Source organism: Mustelus asterias, chromosome 12 (genome assembly GCF_964213995.1).
Source record: "Mustelus asterias chromosome 12, sMusAst1.hap1.1, whole genome shotgun sequence".
Taxonomy (NCBI): Eukaryota; Metazoa; Chordata; class Chondrichthyes; order Carcharhiniformes; family Triakidae; genus Mustelus; species Mustelus asterias.
Window position 1 is genome coordinate 103,747,031 of NC_135812.1, and position 27,471 is coordinate 103,774,501.

Genomic DNA, 27,471 nt, shown 5'->3' on the forward strand with positions numbered 1-27,471 from the left:
CAAGGTCCCTCATGGCAGACTGGTGCAGAAGGTGAAGTTGCATGGGATCAGAGGTGAGCTGGCAAGGTGGATACAGAACTGGCTCGGTCATAGAAGACAGAGGGTAGCAGTGGAAGGGTGCCTTTCTGGATGGAAGGGTGCCTTTCTGAATGGAAGGCTGTGGATGACAAGTGGCGTTCCTCAGGGATCAGTGCTGGGACCTTTGCTGTTTGTAATATATATAAATGATTTGAAGGAAAATGTAACTGGTTTGATTAGTAAGTTTGCGGACGACACAAAGGTTGGTGGATTTGCAGATAGTGATGAGGACCATCAGAGGATACAGCAGGATATAGTTCGGTTGGAGGCTTGGGCGGAGAGATGGCAGATGGAGTTTAATCCGGACAAATGTGAGGTAATGCATTTTGGAAGGTCTAATACAGATAGGAATATACATTAAATGGCAGAACCTTTAAGAGAATTGATAGGCAGAGGGATCTGGGTGTACAGGTACACAGGCCACTGAAAGTGGCAACGTAGGTGGAGAAGGTAGTCAAGAAGGCATACGACATGCTTGCCTTCATCGGCTGGGGCATTGAGTTTAAAAATTGGCAAGTCATGTTGCAGCTTTATAGAACCTTAGTTAGGCCACAGTGTATAGTGTTCAATTCTGGTCGCCACACTACCAGAAAGATGTGGAGGCTTTGGAGAGGGTATAGAAAAGATTTACCAGGATGTTGCCTGGTATGGAGGGCATTAGCTATGAGGAGAGAACATAGAACAGTACAGCACAGAACAGGCCCTTCGGCCCATGATGTTGTGCCGAGCTTTATCTGAAACCAAGATCAAGCTATCCCACTCCCTATCATCTTGGTGTGCTCCATGTGCCTATCCAATAACCGCTTAAATGTTCCTAAAGTGTCTGACTCCACTATCACTGCAGGCAGTGCATTCCACACCCCAACCACTCTCTGCGTAAAGGACCTACCTCTGATATCCTTCCTGTATCTCCCACCACGAACTCTATAGTTATGCCCCCTTGTAATAGCTCCATCCACTCGAGGAAATAGTCTTTGAACGTTCACTCTATCTATCCCCTTCATCATTTTATAAACCTCTATTAAGTCTCCCCTCAGCCTCCTCCGGTCCAGAGAGGTTGGAGAAACTTGGTTTGTTCTTACTGGAACGACGGAGGTTGAGGGACGACTTGATAGAAGTCTACAAGATTATGAGGGGCATGGACAGAGCGGATGGTCAGAAGCTTTTTCCCAGGGTGGAAGAGCCAATTACAAGGGGGTATAGGTTTAAGGTGTGAGGGGCAAGATTTAAAGGAGATGTACGAGGCAAATATTTTACACAGAGGCTGGTGGGTGCCTGGAACTCGCTGCCACGGCAGGTAGTGGAAACAGATATGATAGTGAGTTTTAAGCGGCGTCTGGACAAGTACATGAAGAGGATGGGAATAGAGGGATATGGTCCCCGGAAGGGTAGGGGGTTTTAGTTCAGTCGGGCAGCATGGTTGGTATAGGCTTCGAGGGTCGAAGGGCCTGTTCTTGTGCCGTAATTTTCTTTGTTCTTTCTTTAGGACAGGGTAGGATAAACAGGGCATTTTCAAGTTGGCAGTCTATAATCATTGGAGCCCTGCAAGGATGAAGCCTCAGCTATTTATAATCCATATCAATAACTTGGACAAAGAGATCTAAGCTTATTCAAGGCAGAATTGGACAGATCTTTGATAGGCTTGGGAATCGAGGGTTATGGGAGACAGACGGCAAAATGGAGTTGAGACCACAACCAGATCAACCAGAAAGTTATTAAATGGTGGAGCAGGCTCAAAGGACTGAATGGTCTACTCTTGCTCCTAAGTCCCATGTTCCTATGTCTGAATTTTTAAAACCCATTGTGGCTTCTTTCCATTTCCCTGTTCTCTCTATTGATTGGGATGTCACAATAATATTGCTTCTTGATTTCTCTTGTTTGATTTGGCTCTTGGCATGGAAGCTGGTGTCTCTAGCTGGCTCTGTACCATTCCCACCTCTCTCACTTTCTCGCTCTCTTTGCCTTTGCTGCTGCAGTTGTTTCCAGCCAGCTCTGTACTCATACTAACCTCTCTCTACCTCTCTCTTCTTATCCTTCACTGCTCTGGTGTCCCCAGCGGCTCCATACTCTTATCCCACACTCTCTCTCTCTCTCTCTTATCTTTCATTGCTGCTGGTGGCTTCAGTGGGGTCTGTGCTATTCTCCCATTCTCTGTTGCTCAGCTTTATCTGCTGCTGGTGTCTCCAGCCAGATCCATGTCCTTTCTCTGCTCTCTCTCTCTCTCTCTTATTCTTAGCTGCTGTTGGTGTCTCCAGCTGGTTCCATGCTCTTCACCTGTTTGCCATCTCTCTTTCTCTTATCCTTCACTGCTGCTGGTGTCTCCAGCTGATTCTGTGCACTTCCCCCATTCTCTCTTTTCCTTCACTGTGATGGTGGTTCAACAGAGCTGTGCTCTTCCCCGTTTTGATAATATAAAACTTTTATGATCTTATTAAATGTAAGCTATTACTCTGCTTCACTGCAGCACTCACTTCCCTGGAATGCAGCATAAAATTCAAAAGTTATTTTCTTGTAAAGGCCAGTGTATTTTTTCCAAGTGGTCTTTCTCATAACACAGAAGATTTATTGATAGTAATTTCATCTCAAGTGTAAAATGGTCTCTTCCAACTTCTTACTTGAGGTATACAAAGTCTGTACAAGAACAGCTATTGTGACATTGGCATGTAAGTGCCAAAACACACTATTCTGAGATAGTGAGAAGGATGGGAGAATGTGCCCACTATATAAAAGGGAAATGGGTGACAGCAGAATGATGGCACTCCATACTGGAGCTTTTTTTTACTCTATCATATTGTGGTAGGAAAGAAATCTCCACCCACAATACATTGGGTTTAAAAAAAAGGGTGGCATGGACAAGTTTGGCCGAAGGGCCTGTTTCCATGTTGTAAACCTCTATGACTCTATAACTGATGCCATAGCTCAACCTTGGACCTGGGGAAACAGTTTAAGGAGCAAAGAATTGAGAATTTTTGGTAAACTCATGAATCGTCTTTAATGTGATCTCAGAGCATTGCCATTAGAGCTCTGGAAGTGGGCCATTTGTCTGCCTCCTGGCTGCAAGTGGCAAAGCAGAGAAGAACAGGGAATTTATTTTCCATTTTGTACTCAAGTCTCAATCAAAAGAAAACGGCAAGTGAATAGCCAGAAGAACAATATAAACAGGCAGGAACAGGAATAGCCCAACATTCAGAGTCTTTTAGTTCATAGTTAATTTGGATCTTAACTCCATTTATCTGCCTTGCTTCCATACCCCTTACCTCACAAAAAATTATCAATATCAGTTTTGAAATTTTCAACTGACCCTTGGCCTCAACAGCTTGTTGGGATAAGAGAGTTTCAGATTTACACTACCCTTTATGTGAAGAGGTGCTTTCTGTCCTCATCTGTGAGTGGCCTAGTTGAGGTATTGCACCTTGTAATTTCAATGTACCCAGCGTTTTACCTGTCAATCTTACATTGAATTGTAAAGTAGCTGCATAGGATTGTTGGAATTTTATTGGTTACGGGGTAATAGTCCAGAGTTTTCAATCAGTGGCGAAACAAGGGAGCTCACTGCAGACTATTACCTTGCAATCTAATAATCTCTGTGGTGAGAATATCACCTCAATCACCATGTAGTTGTACTGGAGCAGATTGGAGCAATCTTTATTGGACATTCACAGCATGGGGCAGCAGGGATGTCATCAGGCTGTGCCAACAGCCAATCATATTCAAAGATTTTCATAGATTAGGAAACAAAAAGCAGTAAAATAAAACTACTTTTAGAAATGTTTTACAGATAGGAAATTAAGGGATGGGACGATACATGGGTGAAGATAGAAGTTAAAATACTTTGGAATCAACTTGAAAAAAGTTTTAAAAATAACTTTAAAATGAGAAGAATTAATCACTTAACTGCACTGCACAATTATAAAATTATTCTTTTCAGGGCTAGTTCTGTTTTGCATCAAATTGTATTAATCACATTGCTGTTAAAAATTCAGTTATACCTGATTAACAAGTAGTTTCACAACACCAGGTTAAAGTCCAACAGGTTTATTTGGTAGCACGAGCTTTCGGAGCACCGCTTTGTGAGTGCCCTCACCTGATGAAGGAGCAGCGCTCCGAAAGCTCGTGATTCCAAATAAACCTGTTGGACTTTAACCTGGTGTTGTGAGACCACTTATTGTGCCTACCCTAGTCCAACGCCGGCAACTCCACATCCTGATTAACAGGACATAACTTTTATGAGGTTCCTAACTGTGATGGGGGATTTGGAAAGTTGAAATTCTTACTGAATTCAGGATTGCCAGGTCTGTGGGTGGAGGGCCTGTGCTGGAGTCCTCAGTGACAGTCTGCAACTTCATAATTTCCATGCGAATCTACATGTTCCTGAAATCCTGAAGTCGGGGTCCATTTCAGTGGGATAATGATGTTGAATACTGATAATTTGCGTCATACCCATTACAAAGGAAACTGGGGTGAGCTAAAAAAGTTCATCGGGTTCCTGGAACTTAAAATTTGCTGAAGGTTCATTTCCCAGTTGCTGTTACCACTGAGTGGGAAGATTCCAGAATGGACCTTGGCTCAAAAGATCATAACTTTTACTTTAATTTAGAAACCATGGAGGAAGAGTCACAGGACTGCTATTTAGTTTTTAACAACAAGAGAAAACATTTATTAAACATGAAAGGTTTGATAATAACACAATAATTCTTTACTCCCCCTTAACTTCACAATTGAAGAATATAAAAGTTGGCATATTATGCAGCTGTATAGAATGTTGGTTAGGCCACATTTGGAATACTGCGTCCAGTTCTGGTCACCACACTACCAGAAGGACATGGAGGCTTTGGAGAGAGTACAGAGAAGGTTTACCAGGATGTTGCCTGGTATGGAAGGGCTTAGTTATGAGGAGAGATTGGGTAAACTGGGGTTGTTCTCCCTGGAATGACGGAGGATGAGGGGCGACCTAATAGAGGTGTATAAAATTATGAAAGGCATAGATAGGGTGAACAGTGGGAAGCTTTTTCCCAGGTCGGAGGTGACGAACACAAGGGATCACGGGTTCAAGGTGAGGGAGGCAAGGTTCAACACAGATGTCAGGGGGACGTATTTTACACAGAGGATGGTGGGGGCCTGGAATGCACTGCCAAGCAAGATTGAGGCGGACACGCTGGGATCGTTTAAGACTTATCTAGATAGCCACATGAACAGACTGGGAATAGAGGGATACAAACGAATGGTCTAGTTGGGCACATGAGCGGCGCAGGCTTGGAGGGCTGAAGGGCCTGTTCCTGTGCTGTATTGTTCTTTGTAATTGTATACAGTTTTCAAAAACACGCCACCCTGAACCAAATGGCTGATGCCACTCAAACAATTTTCCGTGGATTTCTTCACATGATGATTGTCATGAGTGTTTGCAAAGACATGCTTTACATTCTTCTTTCAAACAACACTTTTCTTCGGCTGTTTGTATTAAGAATCCATTTTTACCAACTAGTTTTACCAACTTTCAAACAAAGCTTGCGCTTTACTTTTAAAAAGTATCCAGCACCAGGTCTTCCACCTCTCGTTTCAGGTTTCCTTTGCCTTAAATGCCTTCACACAAACTCAGGTACTCAGTTCCCAGTAGAATGCTATTATTTCAAACACTGGAATTAGAGACACCAAACCTCATGATTGCTTCAGGTATGTGATTTGTTTGTAGCCAACCTCATCAGCTCATTTATTCCCAGGTCTGACTTTGACTTTCAAAAGCAGTTTCCTGCTTTCAAGGCAGTTCCTCTTTGTTCCATTAACTTAAGACTTCTTCTCATCATTTCTCTAGTTTCTGTGACGCTAGTGTACCTTTAATAAATGTATTTTTTAAAAAATCATGCTCTCTGCAGTTGTAAGTAGGCCTTTTGGTTTCATTGTTGTTGAGCTGTCTGGTTAGGAGTCCTTTTATTGCTGCTTCAATGTTTTAAATGGGGGTTTGTTTATCTTTACTCTGGGCCTCAGGTACTTTCTTGGATTGGTGTAATGACCCTGCATTGTTAGGGGAAAGACTGCGTGGCAGGTCATGTGTTTTGGACAATTTGTTTCTCTTCACAAATGAATTTAAAAAAAAAACACTTTCAGTTTGGCACGGGATAAATTTGGAAAGATAATTTGTCATACCAAGAAAGCGCTGTAAAGTGTGCTTGTCGATGGGAATGGTGAACTGTCCTATAGCCATTGTCTTGTCTGGATCAGGCTTTGCACCATTGGCTGAGTAAATGGTCCATGTAAGGAACCTGGTTGAACCTGAATCTGTATTTTGCATGGTTAAGCTTTAATTGAATGGTTCTGATTCTGTCATGCTAAATTCTCCCTCAGCATACCCAAACAGGTGCTGGAGTGTGATGACTAGGGGATTTTCACAGTAACTTCATTGCAGTGTTAATGTAAGCCTACTTGTGAAACTAATAAATAAATTTAGAAGCTATGATTTTACATCAAAGTGCCATTGAGTAGATCAGAGAAAAGTTAGCAATGTGAGCATCATCACTGGCTTTCTCTCTTCCACGCCAAGTGAGCACAGTTGTTCTCAATGAGACTTGACAATACTAAAGGTTATTCTCTGCAAACAATGGAAATAATTACATCAGAGCAACATGCAGAGCATGGTGGCTGCTGCAGGGGGTGGTGGGAAGCAAACTGCTTTCTGAAAGTGAGTAATTTCTTGAATCACATCTCAAAATGGAATACTTTGTCACTTTTCAGAACTGATTCATGTCACAGATATAAGAGCTTTGTAGCCATTCAGAATGTCATTTTCTCTCAGCAAAATCACTTTTTACAATTTCCTCTCAATAAAACTTGCTGCTTTGATTTCCTGAAACAAAGTTACTGTTTCTTTTCCATAAAGTTGAGGTAACACAAAAACCCAAATATTCCACTTCCTTTCAGAAGATGGTTTACACTTCTGCAAAGTTTAACAATCTTATTACTGACACCAGAAAGCTAATAATAATTATAGTCAGCTGCAGAATTAAAAGAGTATGTTGTGTTGGTGTAAATGTAAGACTACAGAATAAAAGAATGAATACTTGTTATTATTTTAGAGGAAAGCAACATTTAAACTTGAATATTTTATATATTTTCCTTCGCTTTAATATTTAATCACTGTTCCTGTCCACCCTCCATTTGGCTGTTAGTAGCCAAAATTTAAACTCTTTACCAGTAAACACTTCATGCTCTGCTGGTATTATTGAAATTAGGTCCAAGGACCAATATATGGCCAGCCCTTGGCCTCACCATTTAGCCATAGGATCAGATAATCACTACATTGCAGAAGGAGACCATTTAGCTCATCAAGTCTGCACCGACTCTCCGATGGAGTATCTTACCCAAGCCCCGCTAATCCCACTAAGGGGCAATTTAGCATGACCAATCCACCTAACCTGCACATCTTTGGACTGGGGGAGAAAACTGGAGCACCCGGAGGAAACCCAGGCAGACATGGGAAGAATGTGCAAACTTTTGATGGATGAGAATTTAGGAGGCACGGTTAGTAAGTTTGCAGATGACACCAAGATTGATGGCATAGTGGACAGTGAAGAAGGTTATCTAGGAGTGCAAAGGGATCTTTGCCAGTGGGCCAATGAATGGCAGATGGAGCTTGATTTAGGTAAATGTGAGGTGATGCATTTTGGTAGATTGAATCGGGGCAGGGCTTACTCAGTTAATGGTAGGGCATTGGGGAGAGTTATAGAACAAAGAGATCCAAGAGTACAGGTTCATAGCTCCTTGAAATGGAGTCACAGGTGGATAGGGTGGTGAAGAAGGCATTCGGCATGCTTGGTTTCATTGGTCAGAACACTGAACACAGGAGTTGGTACGTCTTTTTGAAGTTGTAGAAGACAATAGTAAGGCCACACTTGGAATACTGTGTACAGTTCTCGTCACCCTATTATAGAAAGGATATTATTAAACTAGAAAGAGTGCAGAAAAGATTTACTAGGATGCTACCGGGACTTGATGGTTTGAGTTATAAGGAGAGGCTGGATAGACTGGGACTTTTTTCGCTGGAGCGTAGTAGGCTGAGGGGTGATCTTATAGAGGTCTATAAAATAACGAGGGGCATAGATCAGCTAGATAGTCAATATCTTTTCCCAAAGGTAGGGGAGTCAAAAACTAGACGGTATAGGTTTAAGGTGAGAGGGGAGAGATACAAAAGGATCCGGAGGGGCAATTTTTTCACACAGAGGTGGTGAGTGTCTTGAACAAGCTGCCAGAGGTAGTAGTAGAGGCGGGTACAATTTTTTCTTTTAAAAAGCATTTAGACAGTTAATTGGGTAAGATGGATATAGATGGATATCGGCCAAATCCGGACAATTGGGACTAGCTTAGTGGTAAAAACTGGGCGGCATGGACAATTTGGACCGAAAGGCCTGTTTCCATGCTGTAAACCTCAGTGATCCTATGACTCCACATAGTCACTCAAGGCTGGAGTCAAACCTGGGTCCCTGTGAGGCAGCAGTGCGAACCACTTTGCCACCATGCCGCCTGTGTAAGAGTTTAGTGAGGACAGCTGTGATAACCCCCATGGGTTCCATGGGGAATCTCTAATTGATCTCCCTGTGAGGCTTACTGAATACGAGTTCCCTCGGTAATAGGCAATGGACTGCCCAGGTGGAACTCGTCACCAGAGGAAGGATCTGCAGAACTATTGTCTCGGATTGGGAATTATGTATGTATGTCACGGAGTAGTGGCTTTACTTTGTGGTGAATAAATACTGTTCCTTTCCAGTCGGGCTTCTTGAGTTATTACAACGCCTGAATTACATTCCCTGCGTGCCCAAATATGATGTGGAGATGCCGGCGTTGGACTGAGATAAACACAGTAAGAAGTCTCACAACACCAGGTTAAAGTCCAACAGGTTTATTTGGTAGCAAAAGCCACAAGCTTTCGGAGCACTGCTCCTTCGTCAGGTAAGTGGGAGTTCTGTTCACAAACAGGGCATATAAAGACACAAACTCAATTTACAAAATAATGGTTGGAATGCGAGTCTTTACAGGTAATCAAGTCTTAAAGGTACAGACAATGTGAGTGGAGAGAGGGTTAAGCACAGGTTAAAAAGATGTGTATTGTCTCCAGCCGGGACAGTTAGTGAGATTTTGCAAGCCCAGGCAAGTCGTAGGGGTTACAGATAGTGTGACATGAACCCAAGATCCCAGTTCAGACTGTCCTCATGTGTGCGGAACTTGGCTATCAGTCTCTGCTCAGCAACTCTGTCGCACCTTCCTACCCAACCCCGAGCACACCCTGATAATATAGAGGGTGGGCAAACAGTGAAATTGGTTGCCAGACCACAATATAAATGAACAATAAGTAAGGGTAAACTAGGCCTGTCATTCCTATGCCATAAAACATTTGGCATGTGCAGCAGGTGAGAAGCCCAGTTTTTTGTTACCTCAAGTTCTTAAAGAGCAGGAAGGAAGGGAAGGGGTCGCTATTCAGGGGCTTCCCTTTGCCAATCGCAGGGCACCCCCTTCCCCCCCAGCACCATCTCCAACTGCTCCTCTCCCTAACCTTCCCAAACCATTTGGATCAAGAGCCTGGATTTACCTGCTCCAGAGATCCAAGGCTTAGGATCCTTCCTTCTCCAGCAGTCCCGGTAGTGGCCACTGATATCTTCCTAGCTCTGCCAGGACTGATGGAACTGCCAGCCAATCCGACTAACTGACAGCTCCAGAGGGCGGAACTTCTGTCTCAATGAGGGGTGGAAGTCCCATTCAGCTTGCCATTAGCTTGCCCTGCAGTGCTTTATAGGTCAGCGCACAGTGTGTTGGTTAAATGCCGACGTGATTTCCGGCCAATTTGTGCTCAGCAAACTCCTACGAACAGCAATCCGATAATGACCTGATAATCTGTTATTATGAGGTTGATTGAGAAATAAATATTGACGGGGACACCGGAGAAACTCCCCTGTTCTTTTTTGAAATGGTGCCATTTACCCGAAGCAGCAGATGAAGCCTTGGTTTGATGTCTCATCCAAAAGATGGCAGCTCTGACAATGCTGCGTTCCCTCTGTACTGCACTTGATTTCAGCCCTGCAGTGGGACTTGTACTTGGAACCTTGTGATCCAGAAACAAGTGTGCTACCAACTAAGCCAGAGCTGATGATTGAACAGCATAAATGGTTGGGGATTCACAGATTTATGGAAAGCATGCTGCAGAAAGTCCTGCAGCTAAGTGTTCTTTAGAAAGCAAAGGGCTATCCAGTCCTAATATTTTAGGCCTCCCTAAACACAGGTGCTGCACATCTGGAAGACTGCTCAGGTGCTCCAGGTGCAGTGGAGGCTTTTCCTGTCAAATGAACCTTAATAAGCCCTATGCACAGTGTAATTGACAGTGCTCATGCGTGATTACTTCATATTGTTGTGCTTTGGGCACCGCAGACAGCATTAAAAACCACTATGATACATGCTGAATCCCCAAAGCCTGTCAAGTGTGATATATTTTATATCAATGTACCATTTTTGTTCCTTTCAAGGAGAAAGCAAATTAAATTTGTTGAAAATGTTTTGCATCAAGAAATAGGCATTGGGTAGTTGTCAAGCTTGGAAATAAATTTCTGAAATGTATATATATAGCTTGATTTTTTAAATGCTTAATGTACTTATTCGGAAGTCATTTTTCTTATACAACCTTTTATGTCAACATTTTGCTGCTGGAGGGTGCATCAAATAGAATACAATGACAGATCGTGTTTGCTGAAACATACATGGAGGTTTCTCTTTTTTTCCCTGCCTTTAGTGCTGTGTAAAGACTGACATTGCAGCAGACAACAAATCCAATTAATCATATTATATGAATCAGGCATATTTAATTACAACTGTAAAGGTCTCATGCACCTTGCTATAGTTATCAAAACCAAGAAAGCAATAATCTCATGTTCTTTAAACAGCAACCCCCTTCACTTAAGAGCAGAGCTGAGAAATCTAATTGTTTTAAAGCAGCAGGACAGCGATTTCAAGAAGATATGTAAGATGACCAACTGAAATTAATGTTGCAACTAATCTGCTATTTCTACCATATACCATAGTTGGTTTTGTGTCAATTCAGTACAACCTTCCTTGAAATTAATTTCAGTATATTTACTATTCCTGCAACTTGAAAGAATTCAATCACCTTAAAATTAATTATTTTGAAGGAAGGAGATGCACATTCTAAAGTCTTTTGAGAAAGGTTCTTGTTCATATTCACCTTTTTGTGGAATTTGTCACCTCAGTATGACTTCAAAACGTAATTGCATCTCCTCCCACACTATACACTTTTACAAAATGCCCCAGGAAGAAAATGGTTACCATTGGAAACAGTACCACCTTCGACCAAATAAAGAGTACAAAAGAACAATGATCTTGGGAACATGCAAACAGGAGTAAATCCCTGAGCTTGTTCTGCCATTCAGTTAGATCATGGCTGATCTGAATATAGCTGCATTATATAAATCTAAATATATATTACTGCCATAATTAAGGATATTGATGGAGAACCTGGTAGTTCAGACTCAGAGTGACATCATTGTGCAAGAACAGAGGGTTGAATCGATTTAATAGAGTACATGTTTAAAGTTTGAAGGAAGGTCTTAAGATGACTGCAATAAAGGCAGATATTGCCATGGGAATACTGGGCAGAATTTTGAATTCTGTGCAGAGTTCTGGCTAGGGCGTGAAAACCGGCTTGCAATTCTACAGCTGCACAGCTGAGTTTTCTCTCCAGATTTCCTCGCACTTTGTGCACAGAAAGCTTGAGGATGTGGTTTTTGCCGTCTCGCTGGTGGGGCAGGGCCTGACAGAGCCAGCTACACAAAGATCACGGCATCCTTTAACGCTAGAAAAATATTCCTCCCCCCAACAAGCACTGGGGCAACCCTCTCCTCCCCACAAGTAAGGTGAACCCCACCCTTGGGGACCCACAGAGGGCCTGCCTTTGGAAATGTCAGATTGGCACTGTCAGGTTTGCACTGCCAGGGGGCAGATCTCTCACCTCCATGGGGGCTATACTTACCTTTGCGCCCCTGGTGTTTTTTAACACCTATTGTAAACCTTGTCAACATGACGTTACGCAGGCAAGAGGGAATTCTCTATCGGGGGGGCAGGGGCATATGGCAGGGAAGCCCTTTAACTATGTTAGTTTATTAAAATTAGTTTAAATGTGGTTCCTGCTTTATGTCACCAACGAGGGGCAGAGAAAATTTGAGAATGAGATCTCACTGCCGAGATTCTCGTTCCCGCAGTCTTGTGTGAATTTCCGCCGGTGTTGCCATTTTCACCTGTGATGGACACTGGCAAAAATCCCCCCCACCCCCTGCCCACCCCAACGACCTCAGTGTAATTAATAATCATATATTGTGCACTAGGAACAGAACAGTAAATTATAAGTAATGCAGCAGATTTCGGTACCAGTTTGTCACACTAAATGCAATAGAATACAACACTCCTCTATTCTCTATATTTCATGTCTCCAACTTTGGTGTGCCAATTCAATAGAATGCAGACCAAAGATTCATGAAAACAGAGGGAAGAAAAATACGCCCACTATTTACAGACAACATGAATAGCATTGGCAGCTGTCTGTTGGCAGGACACCTGCTTGCCCTTTCAACCAGAAGGTAGTTTGTAATATGGTTAAAAAACTAAAACAAAAATATAAGGTATGGAATAAAATAGTATGAAAATCAATGAGAACAGAACTGATAAACGGATTTCGTGCAGTCCTCACCAGTTTTCAGTTCTTATATTCTATTATCCCACAAGCATATACGCGAGTCCTTATATTTGTACTTTTAACATAAACACTTGTTACATAATAAGGTTTTCATCTCACAAATATTGCAATGGAATTAATTAGTATTGGACAAGAGTTATAAAACATGAAACATTATCATGTTTCAAATTCATTCTAAAGACAAATAGATATTATGACTTAACAGCAGGCCAAAGCTAACATTTTAATTTACAATATTGCAGTGTACATTTACCTGTTGAGGTAAACTCTCTTCTCTGTATACTGGCCCTTGCCATGTGTAGGATCCTCATAAGGTTCATTCTGCACTACCTCCACACCCTCTCCTCTGTCACTCTGCTCATGGCTGTGCTTGCTGATCATGTACAGCTGTCCAATTCTGTACTGGAAAGCAACAGAAAGATGGTTATTCAACCAACAGAGTAAATTGCTATGGTGGAAATGAACAAATTGCAAAGATATAGTTTTAAAACTGGGTGTAAAACATGAAATGTAAAGTAGTCGTTCCTCTTACACTCATCTTATTTTTAAGAAAAAAGAAAATCAGACACTATTTCATTTCTTGATCTATTCTAATCATGATTCCTCAATTTACAGGTTAATTAGGCAGCCTGAACCATTTTTAGAATGTCATTTGCGCCTTCCACCATGAATCACAGAATACTAGTGTCGAAGAGGCCCTTCGGCTTATCAAGTCTGCACCGATGCATGAAAGGTCCTGAACTGCCCACCTAATCTCACTTGCCAGCACTTGACCCACAGCCTTGAATGTTATCGCGTGCCAAGTACTCATCCAGGTACTTTTTAAAGGATGTGAGGCATCCGGTGCGGATCTGACAAAGCCAGATGCGGAGGCCATGGCGCCCAGCAGGAAGCCTGCTACACGCTCTCTGCTTATGTCTCCCAGCCCGCTGGCCTGAGAATCACCCCCTTTATATTTTAAAATAACTGCGCATTTTAGAAGTTCTCACAGCATCCAAATGGGCTATAACTTGTCAGGAAAGAGAATTTCTTCTCTGTTGTGTTTCTGCCAAGGTTCATTTAACACAGAAATGGCCAAATGTCACTCTGAAAATCAAAACAATTCTTCTTGCTGCACAAATCTTTGTAAATTTAGGAATTTCTAAGAAATAATTGGGACGTAAAAGCCTAAGGCTCAACAGCAATACTCTGAGACTTCAGTATTTGGCAGGGAAATGTGACCTCAAGTACAGTTTTTTTATTGTTTTTGTTACCATGGCAAAACAATGCCTCTAGTTCCGTCTTCACAGAAGGTTCTGTCAGTCAACCAATTAGTTAATAGCGTATTTTAAGTTGATATTCAGAGTTTCTGATATAAAATTATAAAACAGAGCAGCAATATCTGAAGAAAACGTGTTAGAATAACATCCAGCTATCAACAAACTCCATGTCAGTTTTTGCAGTAGTATTTTCCAACATTTGTCCAAGTATTGAATCATAGAATCCCTACAGTGCAGAAGGAGGCCATTCGACCCATCAAATCTGCACTGACTCTCTGACAGAGTATCTTGCCTAGCCCCTTTCCCCCACCCTATCCCCGTCACCCCACACTTGGCCAATGCATCTAACTGACACATTTTTGGACCGTGGGAGGACCTGGAGGAACCCCACACAGACACAGGGAGAATATGCAAACTGAAAGTACTTTCAGGTAGTTTTCAAGCTAAATTTCATGACTCCAGATATTCCAAGTTTTAAGTACTGGAGATGGTCCCCAGAGAGTACAATAACAGCCTATTTAATGAAATAAAATACTATTCTGCCTCTTACACAGGGGTGATTTGAGAAGTGGCACTTTAATTAATAACTTTTAATAAGAATTTTAGAAAAAAATTCAAGTAATTCCTCACATCCCTGAATTCCCAATATCTACCATGTTGTGTGGTAAGGATGGCAGATTTCATTTCCTAACTACATTAGTGAACCAGATGGCTTTTTATGACAGTCAGTGATAGTTTCTTTATGATAGCCTCGTTTCAATTCAAGATTTTATTAAATTTCACTAGCTGGCATGGTGAGATTTGGACCCATGTCCCCTGAGAATTAGCCTGCGCCTCTGAATTACAAGTCCAGTAACATTACCACGATGCAATCACTGTTAATAACACTGATGCTGGTGGTGCCCATAAATCTCCTAAATAAACTAATGGTGATTCCTTCAGATGTTTTGCTTTATAGCAGCTTGTAACCTATTGGACGGGCAGAAATAAACTCTACTTTCATCACAGTTAACACATAAAAAGCCATCTGGTTCACTAATGTACTTAGGAAATGAAATCTGCCATCCTTTCCTGGTTTGGCCGACATGAGAGTCCAGAACAACAGTAATGTAGTAGTTTCAGATTCTAGCATCCACAGTATTTTGCTTTTATATTCTATGGGGTTGACTCTTAACTGCCCTCTGAAAAGCAAGCCAATCAGTTCAAGGGCAATTAGGAATGAGCAACAAATGCGGGCTCACATCCCATAAAAGAAATTAACAGCAACAATTTACATTGATATATTCCCCTTAACATATAAAATATCCCAAGACTATTCAATACTTATCACAGTTAACACAATACATAGAGCTTTAGTTTGCTAAACAATGAGATATCCGAAACAGCATTCAAAATATTTTCTGGTTTATGAAACTATTTAGTAATTAGCACAATGTTCATATTTAAGTCAGGGCACAAATGTTTCTGTAATGGAACAAATAAAACCAGGCTGAGTATGATGGATATGCCCTCAAATGCAACACCTCCAGTCAGTAAGGCTGAATGGTGGGTAACACACAAGTGTCAAAGAGGACAATTTAACAACTAAATGAACAGCTGAAGGAATATGTACAAAATAAATTCATTGGACAAGTTGGTCACTCTTGTAAATTCTAATATGTCTGATTACAGAGTGATATGACGGAAGCTAAGAAGTTGGCTTTTGGCCTCGCCATTTTTGTCTGGGTTGTGGTGATGGAAAGGTCTTCAAAAAGGAAGGCCAATGAAGAGATCCCATCATGTACCATCTTCAAAACTCTTGAAACCTGGCATCAGAGGATGGCCACAAATCAGAAGCTGCAGCTTTATTACACAACAAGGATTAATAATCCTGTAGCTGACATTAAGTATTTCATTCAAGGCCGCAAAATTTGTATTTTTAAATATATTTGTTGTCATCTTGCTTTTCCTAACCCTGTCTGTCATTAAGATTTAGTTTTTCTCCGAGACCAGAAAAAACATTTTGCAGGTTAAGTTATTTGTGGAGTAAGCCAGCAAGGATCGTTTTAAGAATTATAATAGTAAATTATTAATACAAACACTTTTGTGCCTGGGCATCACTTCTTCTAGAATTCATAGTTTATTAGATTTTTGAAGGTTATATTAAACACTATAATGCTATCATCCAAATTATTAATGCTTAATTTCCGAATATCATTAATGAATTATACTGCATTATGATCAATAACCATTTATATTCTTTGAATTCAATAGTGCTGCCTTTCAGATCACCTTTGTTAAGATAACTTGAATTAAGTATTTTATTTATCACATTGGCTTTCTTCTCAAAAGAACATATCAAATTATAGAATGAAAAATCCCACTGAGTCCAACAAACCGTGGATATTTTGGACTGTTGTGGCCCTTCATTAACTTACTTTCTCTGCTGCAAGGACAGATGTGCAGATATACCTTTAAGGAAAAGAAAGCTCAAGATTTCTTCCGAACCAGCAAGATATTTACCACAAGTTAGAACCAAAAATTGAGCTCCATAGCATGCAGCTTTTTGTGCTATGGGCGCTGTTTTGTGTCCAAAATGGGTCCACGCCATGGGCAGAATCTTGTGCCTCCCTATGGCAAGTTTGGTGGCAGGGGGGCATTTAATTAGGCAGGTGGGGACGCTGCCATCTTCCCATCTTCACCCTGATTAAGTCAGTGGCAGAAGGTCCTGTGGACAGTCTTCTCACCACCAATTTTAAAAAATACATTTAAAGGGATTTGGGTGTTGTTGGCTAGGCCAGCATTTATTGCCCATCCCTAGCTGCCCTTGAGAAGGTGATGGTGAGCTGCCTTCTTAAACTGCTGCAGTCCCTGAGGTGTAGGTACATCCACAGTACTGTTAGGGAGTGAATTCCAGGCTTTTGACCCAGCGACAGGAAAGGAATGGTGATATATTTCCAAGTCAGGATGGCGAGTGACTTGGAGGGCAACCTCCAGGTGGTGGTGTTTCCAGGTATCTGCTGCACGTTCTTCTAGATGGTAGTGGGCATGGGTTCAGAGGGCATTTAGGAGTCAAGCACATTGCTGTGGGTCTGGAGTCATATGTAGGCCAGACCAGATAAGGACGGCAGGTTTCCTTCCCGAAAGGACATTAGTGAACCAGATGGGTTTTTAGAATAATCGACAATGGTATAATGGTCATTGTAAGACTTTCAATTCCAGGTATTTTATTGAGTTTTTAATTTCAACCATCTGCCGTGGTGGAATTCAAACCCGGGACCCCAGGTCATTACCCTGGGTTTCTGGATTGATAGTCAAGCGATAATGCCATTATGTCATTGCCTCTCTAATTGAGGCCTTTAATTGGGCAATTAATGCCCACTTAAGGTCCTCATCCTGACAGCACCCTTAATCTAGTGGCTAGTTGGTGGGGGCTCAGCATGTAGGGAGCATGAGAAACAAACACTGGCATGTTTACCTGTAGACCCTTGGGAGTCCTGGTGGGTGACCCCCTCATTCAAAGACAGAGTGCTTGATTAAGAGATCAGCAGCAGGGGTGCACTGAAAGCCATACCACTGCCCTTGCTGCTGACTCCCCATGACCTCCACAGGATTCTGCCCTGTGAATGGAACAGGGTCTCAGCTACTCGCTGGAGAACGAGCGGGAACCTGCATTGCCTCTTTTCGAGAAGATCTGTCGCATCTTTTCCCATTTAGGGACGTGACAGGCCAGTGGCAGGCTTCCCCCAAGATCAAGAACCTCAGGGCAGATGTTCGACGCACCAAGAGCTGTCAGACAATCAGAGACTGACAGTTCTTTAGTGCTCAGCAATGGCACCGAGGAGGTGGTGATTGCTGTTGGTATAACACCCAATCAAGCCCGAGGATTACACAGGTGAGCCATCGCAGGCAGAGGGAAGTGGGGTGGGGGTTGCGGAGGCAGGTGGTCAGGAAGAAGGCAATGGGTGTGGCTCTTAGCAGGCATCCACACAAAAGTGAAATTTGAAAATCTCTGTCACAAATACCCTGCTCCTCTGCAGCCGTTAGAAAAGCATGTTGTTTGAATGGTGAGAGATTGCAGAACTCCAAGAGACAGAGTATGATGACACTGTGCCTTTAAGAAATGTTTTCTTTATGTTTCTTCTGAAGGAGATGTAAGATTCAACTCTGATTAAGCGGGTGCCGCTTTGTCTGCTCCAGGCAGCCAACCTGCTGAGAATGTAGAAGAATAATTGTTCCTAGTTATTTGGGTGTTTGCTTTAGTCTGCAGTTTTGTTATTTTTTTCGGTTGTTCCCTGGGGTTTCAGAGTATGGTTTAAATAGGTTGATTGACAAGAGTGAGTCATATGCTGGTGGGAGGAGCAAGTCTTACAAAGGAAAGAAACAGGCAGTTTCTGTTTGGATTTGCAAGGAGCAGCAGCTCTTCTCTCTCTTTCTGGAGATTGAAGTCTGGGACCTGCAAAAAAATTGGTGTCTTTCCAGTGGTGTTAAAAAACTTGAGAACCGGCAACCCACATAAGCGTGTATGTTTTTTGCTAATTGATTCTGAAGAGGAGAGTTTATGTCAATGAGGAATATTGCTTAAATTGGAACTAATAGAGATAGCCGAGCAGTTAATGATTGTTTCTTGGCATGTTTAAGTATTTCAATTGGTAAAAGTTATACGAATTTGTTTTGGTACAGTTAAACTGTATTGTTAAATAAAGTTTGTTTTAATAAAAGCTTCCTAGTGGGTCAACAGATTCACACCTGGAGTGAAGCAATATCCTCACACTAATGCCAAAATCAAAAATGGTTGTGGTCTAGTCTAACTATGTAACATAGTTAGAAAGAGGTTGTGCTGGAATCTTTGAATGGCATCAAGATAGATAAGTTGCCGGGTCCGGATGGGATGTACCCCAGGTTACTGTGGGAGGCGAGGGAGGAGATTGCAGAGCCTCTGGCGATGATCTTTGCGTCGTCGATGGAGACGGGAGAGGTGCCGGAGGATTGGAGGATTGCGGATGTGGTTCCTATTTTCAAGAAGGGGAATAGGGATAGCCCAGGTAATTACTGACCGGTGAGTCTAACCTCAGTGGTTGGAAAACTGATGGAGAAGATCCTGAGGGACAGGATATATGAGCATTTAGAGAGGTTTAGTATGCTCAAGAATACTCAGCATGGCTTTGTCAAGGGCAGATCGTGCCTTACGAGCCTGGTGGAGTTCTTCGAAAATGTGACTAAACACATTGACGAAGGGAAGGCGGTAGATGTGGTTTATATGGATTTTAGCAAGGCGTTCAATAAGGTCCCCCATGCAAGGCTTCTAGAAAAAGTGAGAGGGCATGGGATCCAAGGGGCTGCTGCCCGGTGGATCCAGAACTGGCTTGCCCAAAGGAGGCAGAGAGTGGGTATAGATGGGTCTTTTTCTAAATGGAGGTCGGTCACCAGTGGTGTGCCCCAGGGATCTGTTCTGGGACCCTTGCTGTTTGTCATTTTCATAAATGACCTGGATGAGGAAGCGGAGGGATGGGTTGGTAAGTTTGCCGACGACACGAAGGTTGGTGGGGTTATGGATAGTCTGGAGGGATGTCAGAAGTTACAGAGGGACATAGATAGGATGCAAGACTGGGCGGAGAAGTGGCAGATGGACCTCAACCCAGATAAATGCATCGTGGTCCATTTTGGTAGGTCAAATGGGATGAAGGAGTACAATATAAAGGGAAAGACTCTTAGTACTGTAGAGGATCAGAAGGACCTTGGGGTCTGGGTCCATAGGACTCTAAAATCGGCCCCGCAGGTGGAGGAGGTGATTAAGAAGGCGTATGGTGTGCTGGCCTTTATCAATCGAGGGATTGAGTTTAGGAGTCCGGGGATAATGATGCAGCTATATAAGACCCTCGTCAGACCCCACTTGGAGTACTGTGCTCAGTTCTGGTCGCCTCACTATAGGAAGGATGTGGAAAAGATTGAAAGGGTGCAGAGGAGATTTACAAGGATGTTGCCTGGATTGAGTGGCATGCCTTATGAGGATAGGCTGAGGGAGTTCGGTCTTTTCTCCTTGGAGAGACAAAGGATGAGAGGAGACCTAATAGAGGTGTATAAGATGTTGAGAGGCATAGATCGGGTGGACTCTCAGAGGCTTTTTCCCAGGGTGGAAATGTCTGCTACGAGAGGACGCAGGTTTAGGGTGCTGGGGGGTAGGTACAGGGGAGATGTTAGGGGGAAGTTTTTCACACAGAGGGTGGTGGGCGAGTGGAATCGGCTGCCGTCAGTGGTGGTGGAGGCGAACTCAATAGGGTCTTTTAAGAGACTCCTGGATGAGTACATGGAGCTTAATAGGATGGAGGGTTATAGGTAGGTCTAGAAGGTAGGGATGTGTTTGGCACAACTTGTGGGCCGAAGGGCCTGTTTGTGCTGTAGTATTTCTATGTTTCTATACCTTGGAGTTTCTGAACAGGTCCCTAACAAGATGGATCTGGGTGTCCTGGTGCATGATTCGCGAAAGGTTAGTATGCAGGTACAGGATGTAATTAGGCAATGCTTAAATTATATAGGGCATTGGTGAGGCCACATCTAGAGTACTGTGTACAGTTGGTTTTCTTATTTAAGGAAAGATGTAAATGCATTATGAGCAATTCAGAGAAGGTTTACTCTATAGCAATACTTGAAATACTCTTATGAGAAATGTCTGAACTGGCTAGGTTTCTATCTGTTGGAGTTTAGAAGAGTAAGAGGAACCTTGATTGAAAATTATAAGATCCTGAAGTGACTTGACAAAGTGGATGTAGAAAGGATGTTTCCTCTTCTGGGAGAATCTAGAACGAGGGGTTACTGCTTAAAAACAAGGGGTTGCCATTTAATACAGAGATGAGGAAAACAGTTTAACTTGGGGCGGGGGGGGGGGGGGGGGCGCGGGGGGTTGTGACAGTTTGGAATTCTCTTCCTCAAAATGTGTTTTTTTTAATTCATTCATGGGACATGGGCGTTGCTGGCTGGCCAGCATTTATTGACACCAGGTTAAAGTCCAACAGGTTTATTTGGTAGCAAATACCATTAGCTCCGAAAGCTAATGGTATTTGCTACCAAATAAACCTGTTGGACTTTAACCTGGTGTTGTTAAAACTCTTACTGTGTTCACCCCAGTCCAACGCTGGCATCTCCACATCAGCATTTATTGCCCGTCCCTTGAGGCAGAGACTTTGAATATCTTTTAAGACAGAGATAGATGGATTCTTGATAAGGGAGTGAAAGATTATAGGGGTAGACAGGAATGCGATGTTGAGGTTAAAATTAGATCACTATGACCTTATTGAATGGCAGAGCAGGCGCAAGGGGCCTACTCCTGCTTCTAATATGTGTGTTCATATGTAAGTTGCACTATAACAGTCTTCGCCAATAGCCCTGGCACTGAAATCAAAAACCTGATGAGAAGATGCTATGCTTGCCCATTAATTACTCACTAAACATGCCAGAAAAAAACTAGAGCTTGTGCATTCAAGAGTTAACCCTGAAAATGTAATTTTAAAGTGTGGAGTGTCATTCCTTCAGAATTTAATTAGTCTTGGAGAGTTTTATCTCTTGATCTCATTTTTCTTGCCCAATCTTTATTTTATGTTTGCATTTTTAAATGGAATTTATACTTCCCGTTTTAGACTCTGCGTGCATCATTAAGGATTCCGCTGTATGATTGATTGAACAGCCTCACTGTTCTGCTCACGAACACCACAGATCCTCTGTTGAGAGCATTGTGATGGTTCAAATGTCTGATGAAAGCAAGTTTCTGCTCAGAAGCCCACAATGGCCTGCTGGGGAGCTGTAAGTGTTGTGAACACTTCCTTTTCCACTTACTGTAAAATCTGTGCCCATAATCAAAACTAAAGATACTGCAGAACTCCATGGGCAACATTTTATGGTTCTCTGCGGGCCTGTTTCCAGGCATGGTGGCCCATAATATTCTGTAAGTGACTTTCCCGCTGCCTATCCATCTGCCCCTGACCTAGCCATGATTTAGTGGGTGTGGACAAGGCCTCGGGCAGCCTACCTAACCTTGCACCAATTGATGCCCTTAAGTAATCAATCAATGCCGACTTAAGGGCCAGTTCCAGCCTGGAAAGGCGGGGAAGGGAATAAGGGAATGCCACTTTGATAGGTCCCCTTTCTATTGAAGATTCCCCACCCACCTGATTGGCTGCTCCATCAGAGTGGGGCCAAGTTTTAAAATATGGGCTGGGATTCTCCCAAAAAAATTCTAAATGTCGAATTCACGTGAAAACTGGAGTAATTCACGCTATTTTTTTCAGTGGGAGTTCAGAGAAGAATCTCCCAATCTCTGTGCATTGCAGAGGTCACTAATGTGAATATCATTAAAAATCAGTTGGCGAGACCTATTCCCACTGGAGGGGCCAGCAGCATAGTACTGGGCGGGCCACTGCAGATGCGCCGATCTGTCAGCACTGAGATCAGCACATGCGCAGTAGCCCCGCACTGCTGGCTTTCTGATTGCTGGCCACCTTGATTGCTGGCCAGCCCCGCGATCCACGCATTGACGGCCCTCCGATCCCCTCACGGCCCGATTGTTGATTCCCTGACCATTCCCTGCCAGCCCCGAAACTCCCCCCTCCTGCCCCGCCCTGATCTCTAGCCCCACCCCTCCCCGCAGTCCCGACCCCCGGAGCCCACCGCGATTGCTGGCCTCCCTCCTTCCCCCACCGATTCTGTCTGCAGAGTGGCAGCGGGCCCCCACACTCCCACCCCCACCAATTGGCCCATTAGGCCCTGCCCTCCAGGCCCCACCCCTGTGGCACTGCCCCATGCCCGATGGGCGGTGCCAAGGTGCCCCCTGGACATTGGCACTTTGTCTCTTGGGCAGTGCCAGGGAGCACAGGCTGGCACTGTCAAGGTGCCAATGCCCAGGGGCACCCTGCCACCCACCCCTTTGGGGAGCCCTGATTGCCCTCTTTAACTCCAGTGGGGTTGGGCTGCTAGTTCCCTGTTAGTGGAGAGCTACAGTAATCCCCGCTGGAGTGAACTACTCGGGGACGGGAATGGGGGGGCGGGGAGAAGTTGCTTGAGGGCCCGGAGACTTCAGTCCTAGGCCCACAAATAAAATTTAAATTCCATTTAAATGATGTTGGCGCCTCCCCGCTTAATTCCAGCGCGAAACTGACGCTGCCAGAAATCCCGTGCTGTGAGATGCTATTGGGGCGGGAACGCATGTGTGAACCCCATGAATTGGCCAATGTGAGAATCTCCCGCCCCGCTGCGCTAAAAATCTAGCACAGCGGGATGGGAGAATCGCGGCCATATTTCACAACAGAAGGGAGAGAAACCCCAGCCTTATGACACAATTGATTGGTCAATTTTATCCTTCAAATTAACAATGAGCATAGAAGTCTTTGTTACATTTAATTTTGACGCATTCAGGTTACCCACTCCAATTATTAATTTCATTACATTTTATGATTCAGATCTTTATTCATCCCATCCCACATAAATCCATGTAAAAGATATTAAACAAATTTTCACCTCACTACACCTTCTTGTAAATCATTGTTAACATGTAATGTAGCCATTATGGTGTTGTTTTGGGGTCTGAAACTTTCAGTATGAATACAAAATTCCTTCTCTATTTATCTGGATCAGTCCCTAATATTCAGGCTGGACGTGCTTCCATAAAATCATGTGAAGTTACTGCACAATAAAAGGCTGTATAGCCCATCACATCAGACAAGCCAGATAACCTAATTCTGCTCCTTTGATCTTAACCCTTTTAATATTCTTTTTCAAGCATCTGTCACATTCCCTTTTAAAAGAAATCATGGACTCGACATCTAAAATGATTTGTGACCAGAAGCCCACATTCCAATTACCAATTCTAATTGATGCAAGACAGAAGAAGTTGGTTATTTAGTGGAACTGAAACAGAGTGTGGTCGAAACCTGTTTAACCAGTCCTGGAAAGGTGTGTTTTTGGGAAGTTGTTCTTTGTGTGCAGGAGTGTGTGTGTGTATGAGTACTCCCCCTCATTCTCTCTCCACTCAGCAACAAAGCCTTCAGTTAGAACAACTCTACATCCTGGGACTCGTTTTTGTAAATCTTCTACTTTACTACATTCCTCCTCACTTTTGAAAGCTTCTTCAAACTCTAGTTGACCACGCTTCTCTAAATTTATTCTAAACTTGTTTTAATTTCTCTTCATTGTCCATTTCCCCTTTTAATTAAATATTTGGTTCTGGGCACTGACCTTTACAAGAAGGTTATGTTTTGAATTGTACGTTTAACTCAAAGTAAAGCAGGGAATCCTGGATAAACACCACAGCCCAGCGGCACTTTCATATCATTCAGTTGCCACGGGGAGAGAAACTCAAACAAAAAACAATTTAAGTAGGGTGACAGTTTTAACACCTTTCCACAGTATCTCACAGAAAAAGCATGGTTATTGTTAGAGGTAGCCATGATGTGGAGATGCCGGCGTTGGACTGGGGTAAGCACAGTAAGAAGTCTCACAACATCAGGTTAAGGTCCAACAGGTTTATTTGGTAACACAAGCCACAAGCTTGTGGCTTGTGCTACCAAATAAACCTGTTGGACTTTAACCTGATGTTGTGAGACTTCTTACTATTGTTAGAGGTGCAGAAGCAAAGGAGCTACTTCTGTGGAAGAGAGGGGGAGCTAGTTCTTGTGTGTTAACAAAGAAGCAGGATGCTTGACAGTTTAGTTTCTGTTCAAAAGAAAAATAACAGAACTGACAGGAGTTATTTGAGATTTTAAGGAATGCGTGTTACCAAGGTGTGCCTTGCTGGTGGTAATCGTCTCCAGGAACTTGAGTTAAGTGGAACAATTGTTGAAGGAATTTGAGGTAACAGGGAGTGAAGCTCTGTTGTCGAGCTGGGAGTGACTGTTCCTGTAATGATACGTATTCTTCAGAAGTGTGGTGTTGCATTTAAGTGTTTTGTAAGACATATTTTGGTTGTGTTAGTGACTACAAGTTGTCAGGTAATTAATGTTTCATCAATGTAGATTTTTAGTTTGTTTCTTAGAGTAAAGGTCTTAAAGTGAAATTTGGGGTGTGGCAGATCTCCCAGTATACTGCAATGGCACCCCAAGTGCTCAGCAGCTGGCTTCCCCAGCAAGCTTAGGCTCCACTTCCTCCACACCCCCACTCTCCTGCTGGCGAGAATTGCAAACTGGCTCTTTTTTTGCATTAAGTGCCATAAGATTGCCATAAAATTGCATTTTCAAACTCACCCAAAAGGCAATCTGAAACTCTCCCGTTTTCTCGCTTGTTCAGCACTTCAAATTCTTTTCGTAAGATTACACCCTATAGCTTTCATTTGGGATTAATTTAGCATGGATCACTGATTAAACTTGTGAGCTTCATGGTCTGCACAGCTGCTTACCCACTCATTAAACTAGCTTTAAGTATTATTGTGTAGGTGAGGATCTACAAGCGAACACATTGGAGAGAGTGCAGAAGAGACTTGTTTATGTGATAATCCCCACGGGTTCCATGGAGAATCTCTAATTGGTCTCCTTGTGAGGCTTGTTGAATACGAGTTTCCTAGGTAACAGGCAATGGCCCACCCAGGTGGAACTCATCACCTAAGCCCTTTAGAAGGCAGAAGCCAGGAAAGATCTGCAGAACTATTGCCCTGGATTGGGACTTGTATGAGAACTGCTGTTCCCGTGTGTCTGAGAAGGCGGGACCGTGGACAGTGTAACCCCAGAAGGTGACAGGTAATTTACAATGGACTACATTTTCATTGGAAGGGAAGTTGTTTGCTGCTGTATTAAGAAAGTTGTATTTGCTGTTGTTTTAATAATTTATCATTGTGAAATTATAATGTATTTGGATTATAATTTATAATGTATTTGGATGAATTATTTAAATCAAATGAAAGTTTGGACTTTGTGTATATACACAATGGAGTAGTGGTTTTATTTTGTATTTAACAATAAATACAATTCCTTTCCAGTCAGGCTTCCTGAGTTAATTGCAGTTTGCAGAGATGGTTCCAGGGATGAGAAATTTCAGTTTTGAGGATAGACTGGAGAGAGTAGGACTGTCCTCCTTGGACAGAAGGGGAAGAGGAAATTTGATATAAAGGGTTTCAAAATCACGAGAGGGCTGGACAGAAACTGTTCCCACTTGTAAAAGGATCAAAAACAAGAGGGCACAAGTTTCAACTGATTTGTAAAAGTAACAAATGTGATGTGAGAGAAAAACCTTTTCACACACAAGTGGTTCGGGTCTGGAACGCACTGCCTGAAAGGTTCAAGCAAGGCAATCAAGAGAGCATTCGATGATAGAAAAACTTGAATAATGCACAAGGATATGGAGAAAAGGCAGTGGAGTAGAACTAAGTCATGATGTTTGTTTGAGAGTCAGTGCAGACATTCCTCTACTTTCTCAGGAAGCTAAGGAAATTCGGCATGTCCACTACGACTCTCTCCAACTTTTATAGATGCACCATAGAAAGCATCCTTTCTGGTTGTATCACAGCTTGGTATGGCTCCTGCTCTGTCCAAGACCGCAAGAAACTACAAAGGGTCTTGAACAAAGTCTGAGGTCACGTACCAATCGACTCAAGAGCAACTTCTTCCCTGCTGCCATCAGAATTTTGAATGGATCGACCTCATTAAGTTGATCTCTCTCTACACCCTAGCTATGACTGTAACACTACATTCTGCACCTTCTCCTTTCCTTCTCTGAGTGGTATGCTTTAGCTGTATAGTGCGCAAGAAAAAATACTTTTCACTCTATACTAATACATGTGATAAAAAATCATAAACAATGGGCTCCTTCTGCACCATAACAATTCTGAGACTGTTTATTAATTTGGAGTTTAATTGTAAAATCTGTGTATGAGGCGGCTTCTCAGATTCTACCAAGATATCACCAATACATCTCCTGTTCCACCAGAGGCCCAAACATTCTAGGCCAGTGCTACACAAATATCAAACATGCCTACCGCTCTATCGTCCGCCCATACTTTGGCAAATCAGATCACAAGGCTGTGCTCCTGCTCCCGTCTTATAAGCAAAAACTGAAACGGAAGAATCTATTAAAGAAAGTCGTGCAATGTTGCTCTAAGGAATCGGATGATCTCCAACAGGACTGCTTCAAGTCAGTGGACTGGTCAATATTTTAAACTCAACAACCAGCCTGAATGAGTATGCCACTACAGTAACTGTCTTCATTAATGAGTGTGCAGAAGACTGTGTGCCAAAGAAGCAAATCTGTGCGTTTCCCAACCAGAAACCATGGATGAACAGGAATATCCACTGCTTGCTGAAGTCCAGGTCTGAGGTGTTCAAGTCAGCGATCCTGACCTATACAAGAAATCCAGATATGATCTAAGGAGATCCATCAAAGATGGACCAAGCTAGAGTCCCAGGCTAGCCGCACGGACTCCCACCGACCTTTGGCAAGGTC

At 42.9% G+C, this 27,471-nt stretch overlaps 1 protein-coding gene across 2 annotated transcripts in view; it reads right to left on the minus strand.

Moving 5' to 3' along the window:
- pitpnc1a (phosphatidylinositol transfer protein cytoplasmic 1a) overlaps positions 1-27,471 on the minus strand; it is a 293,791-nt gene that overhangs the window by 123,761 nt on the left and 142,559 nt on the right. For both annotated transcript variants that reach the window (XM_078225784.1, XM_078225785.1), the window contains one exon: positions 13,071-13,219. In XM_078225784.1, coding sequence (XP_078081910.1) covers positions 13,071-13,137 — 67 coding nt within the window. In that variant the 5' untranslated portion in view covers positions 13,138-13,219. The remainder of the gene's footprint in view (positions 1-13,070; positions 13,220-27,471) is intronic.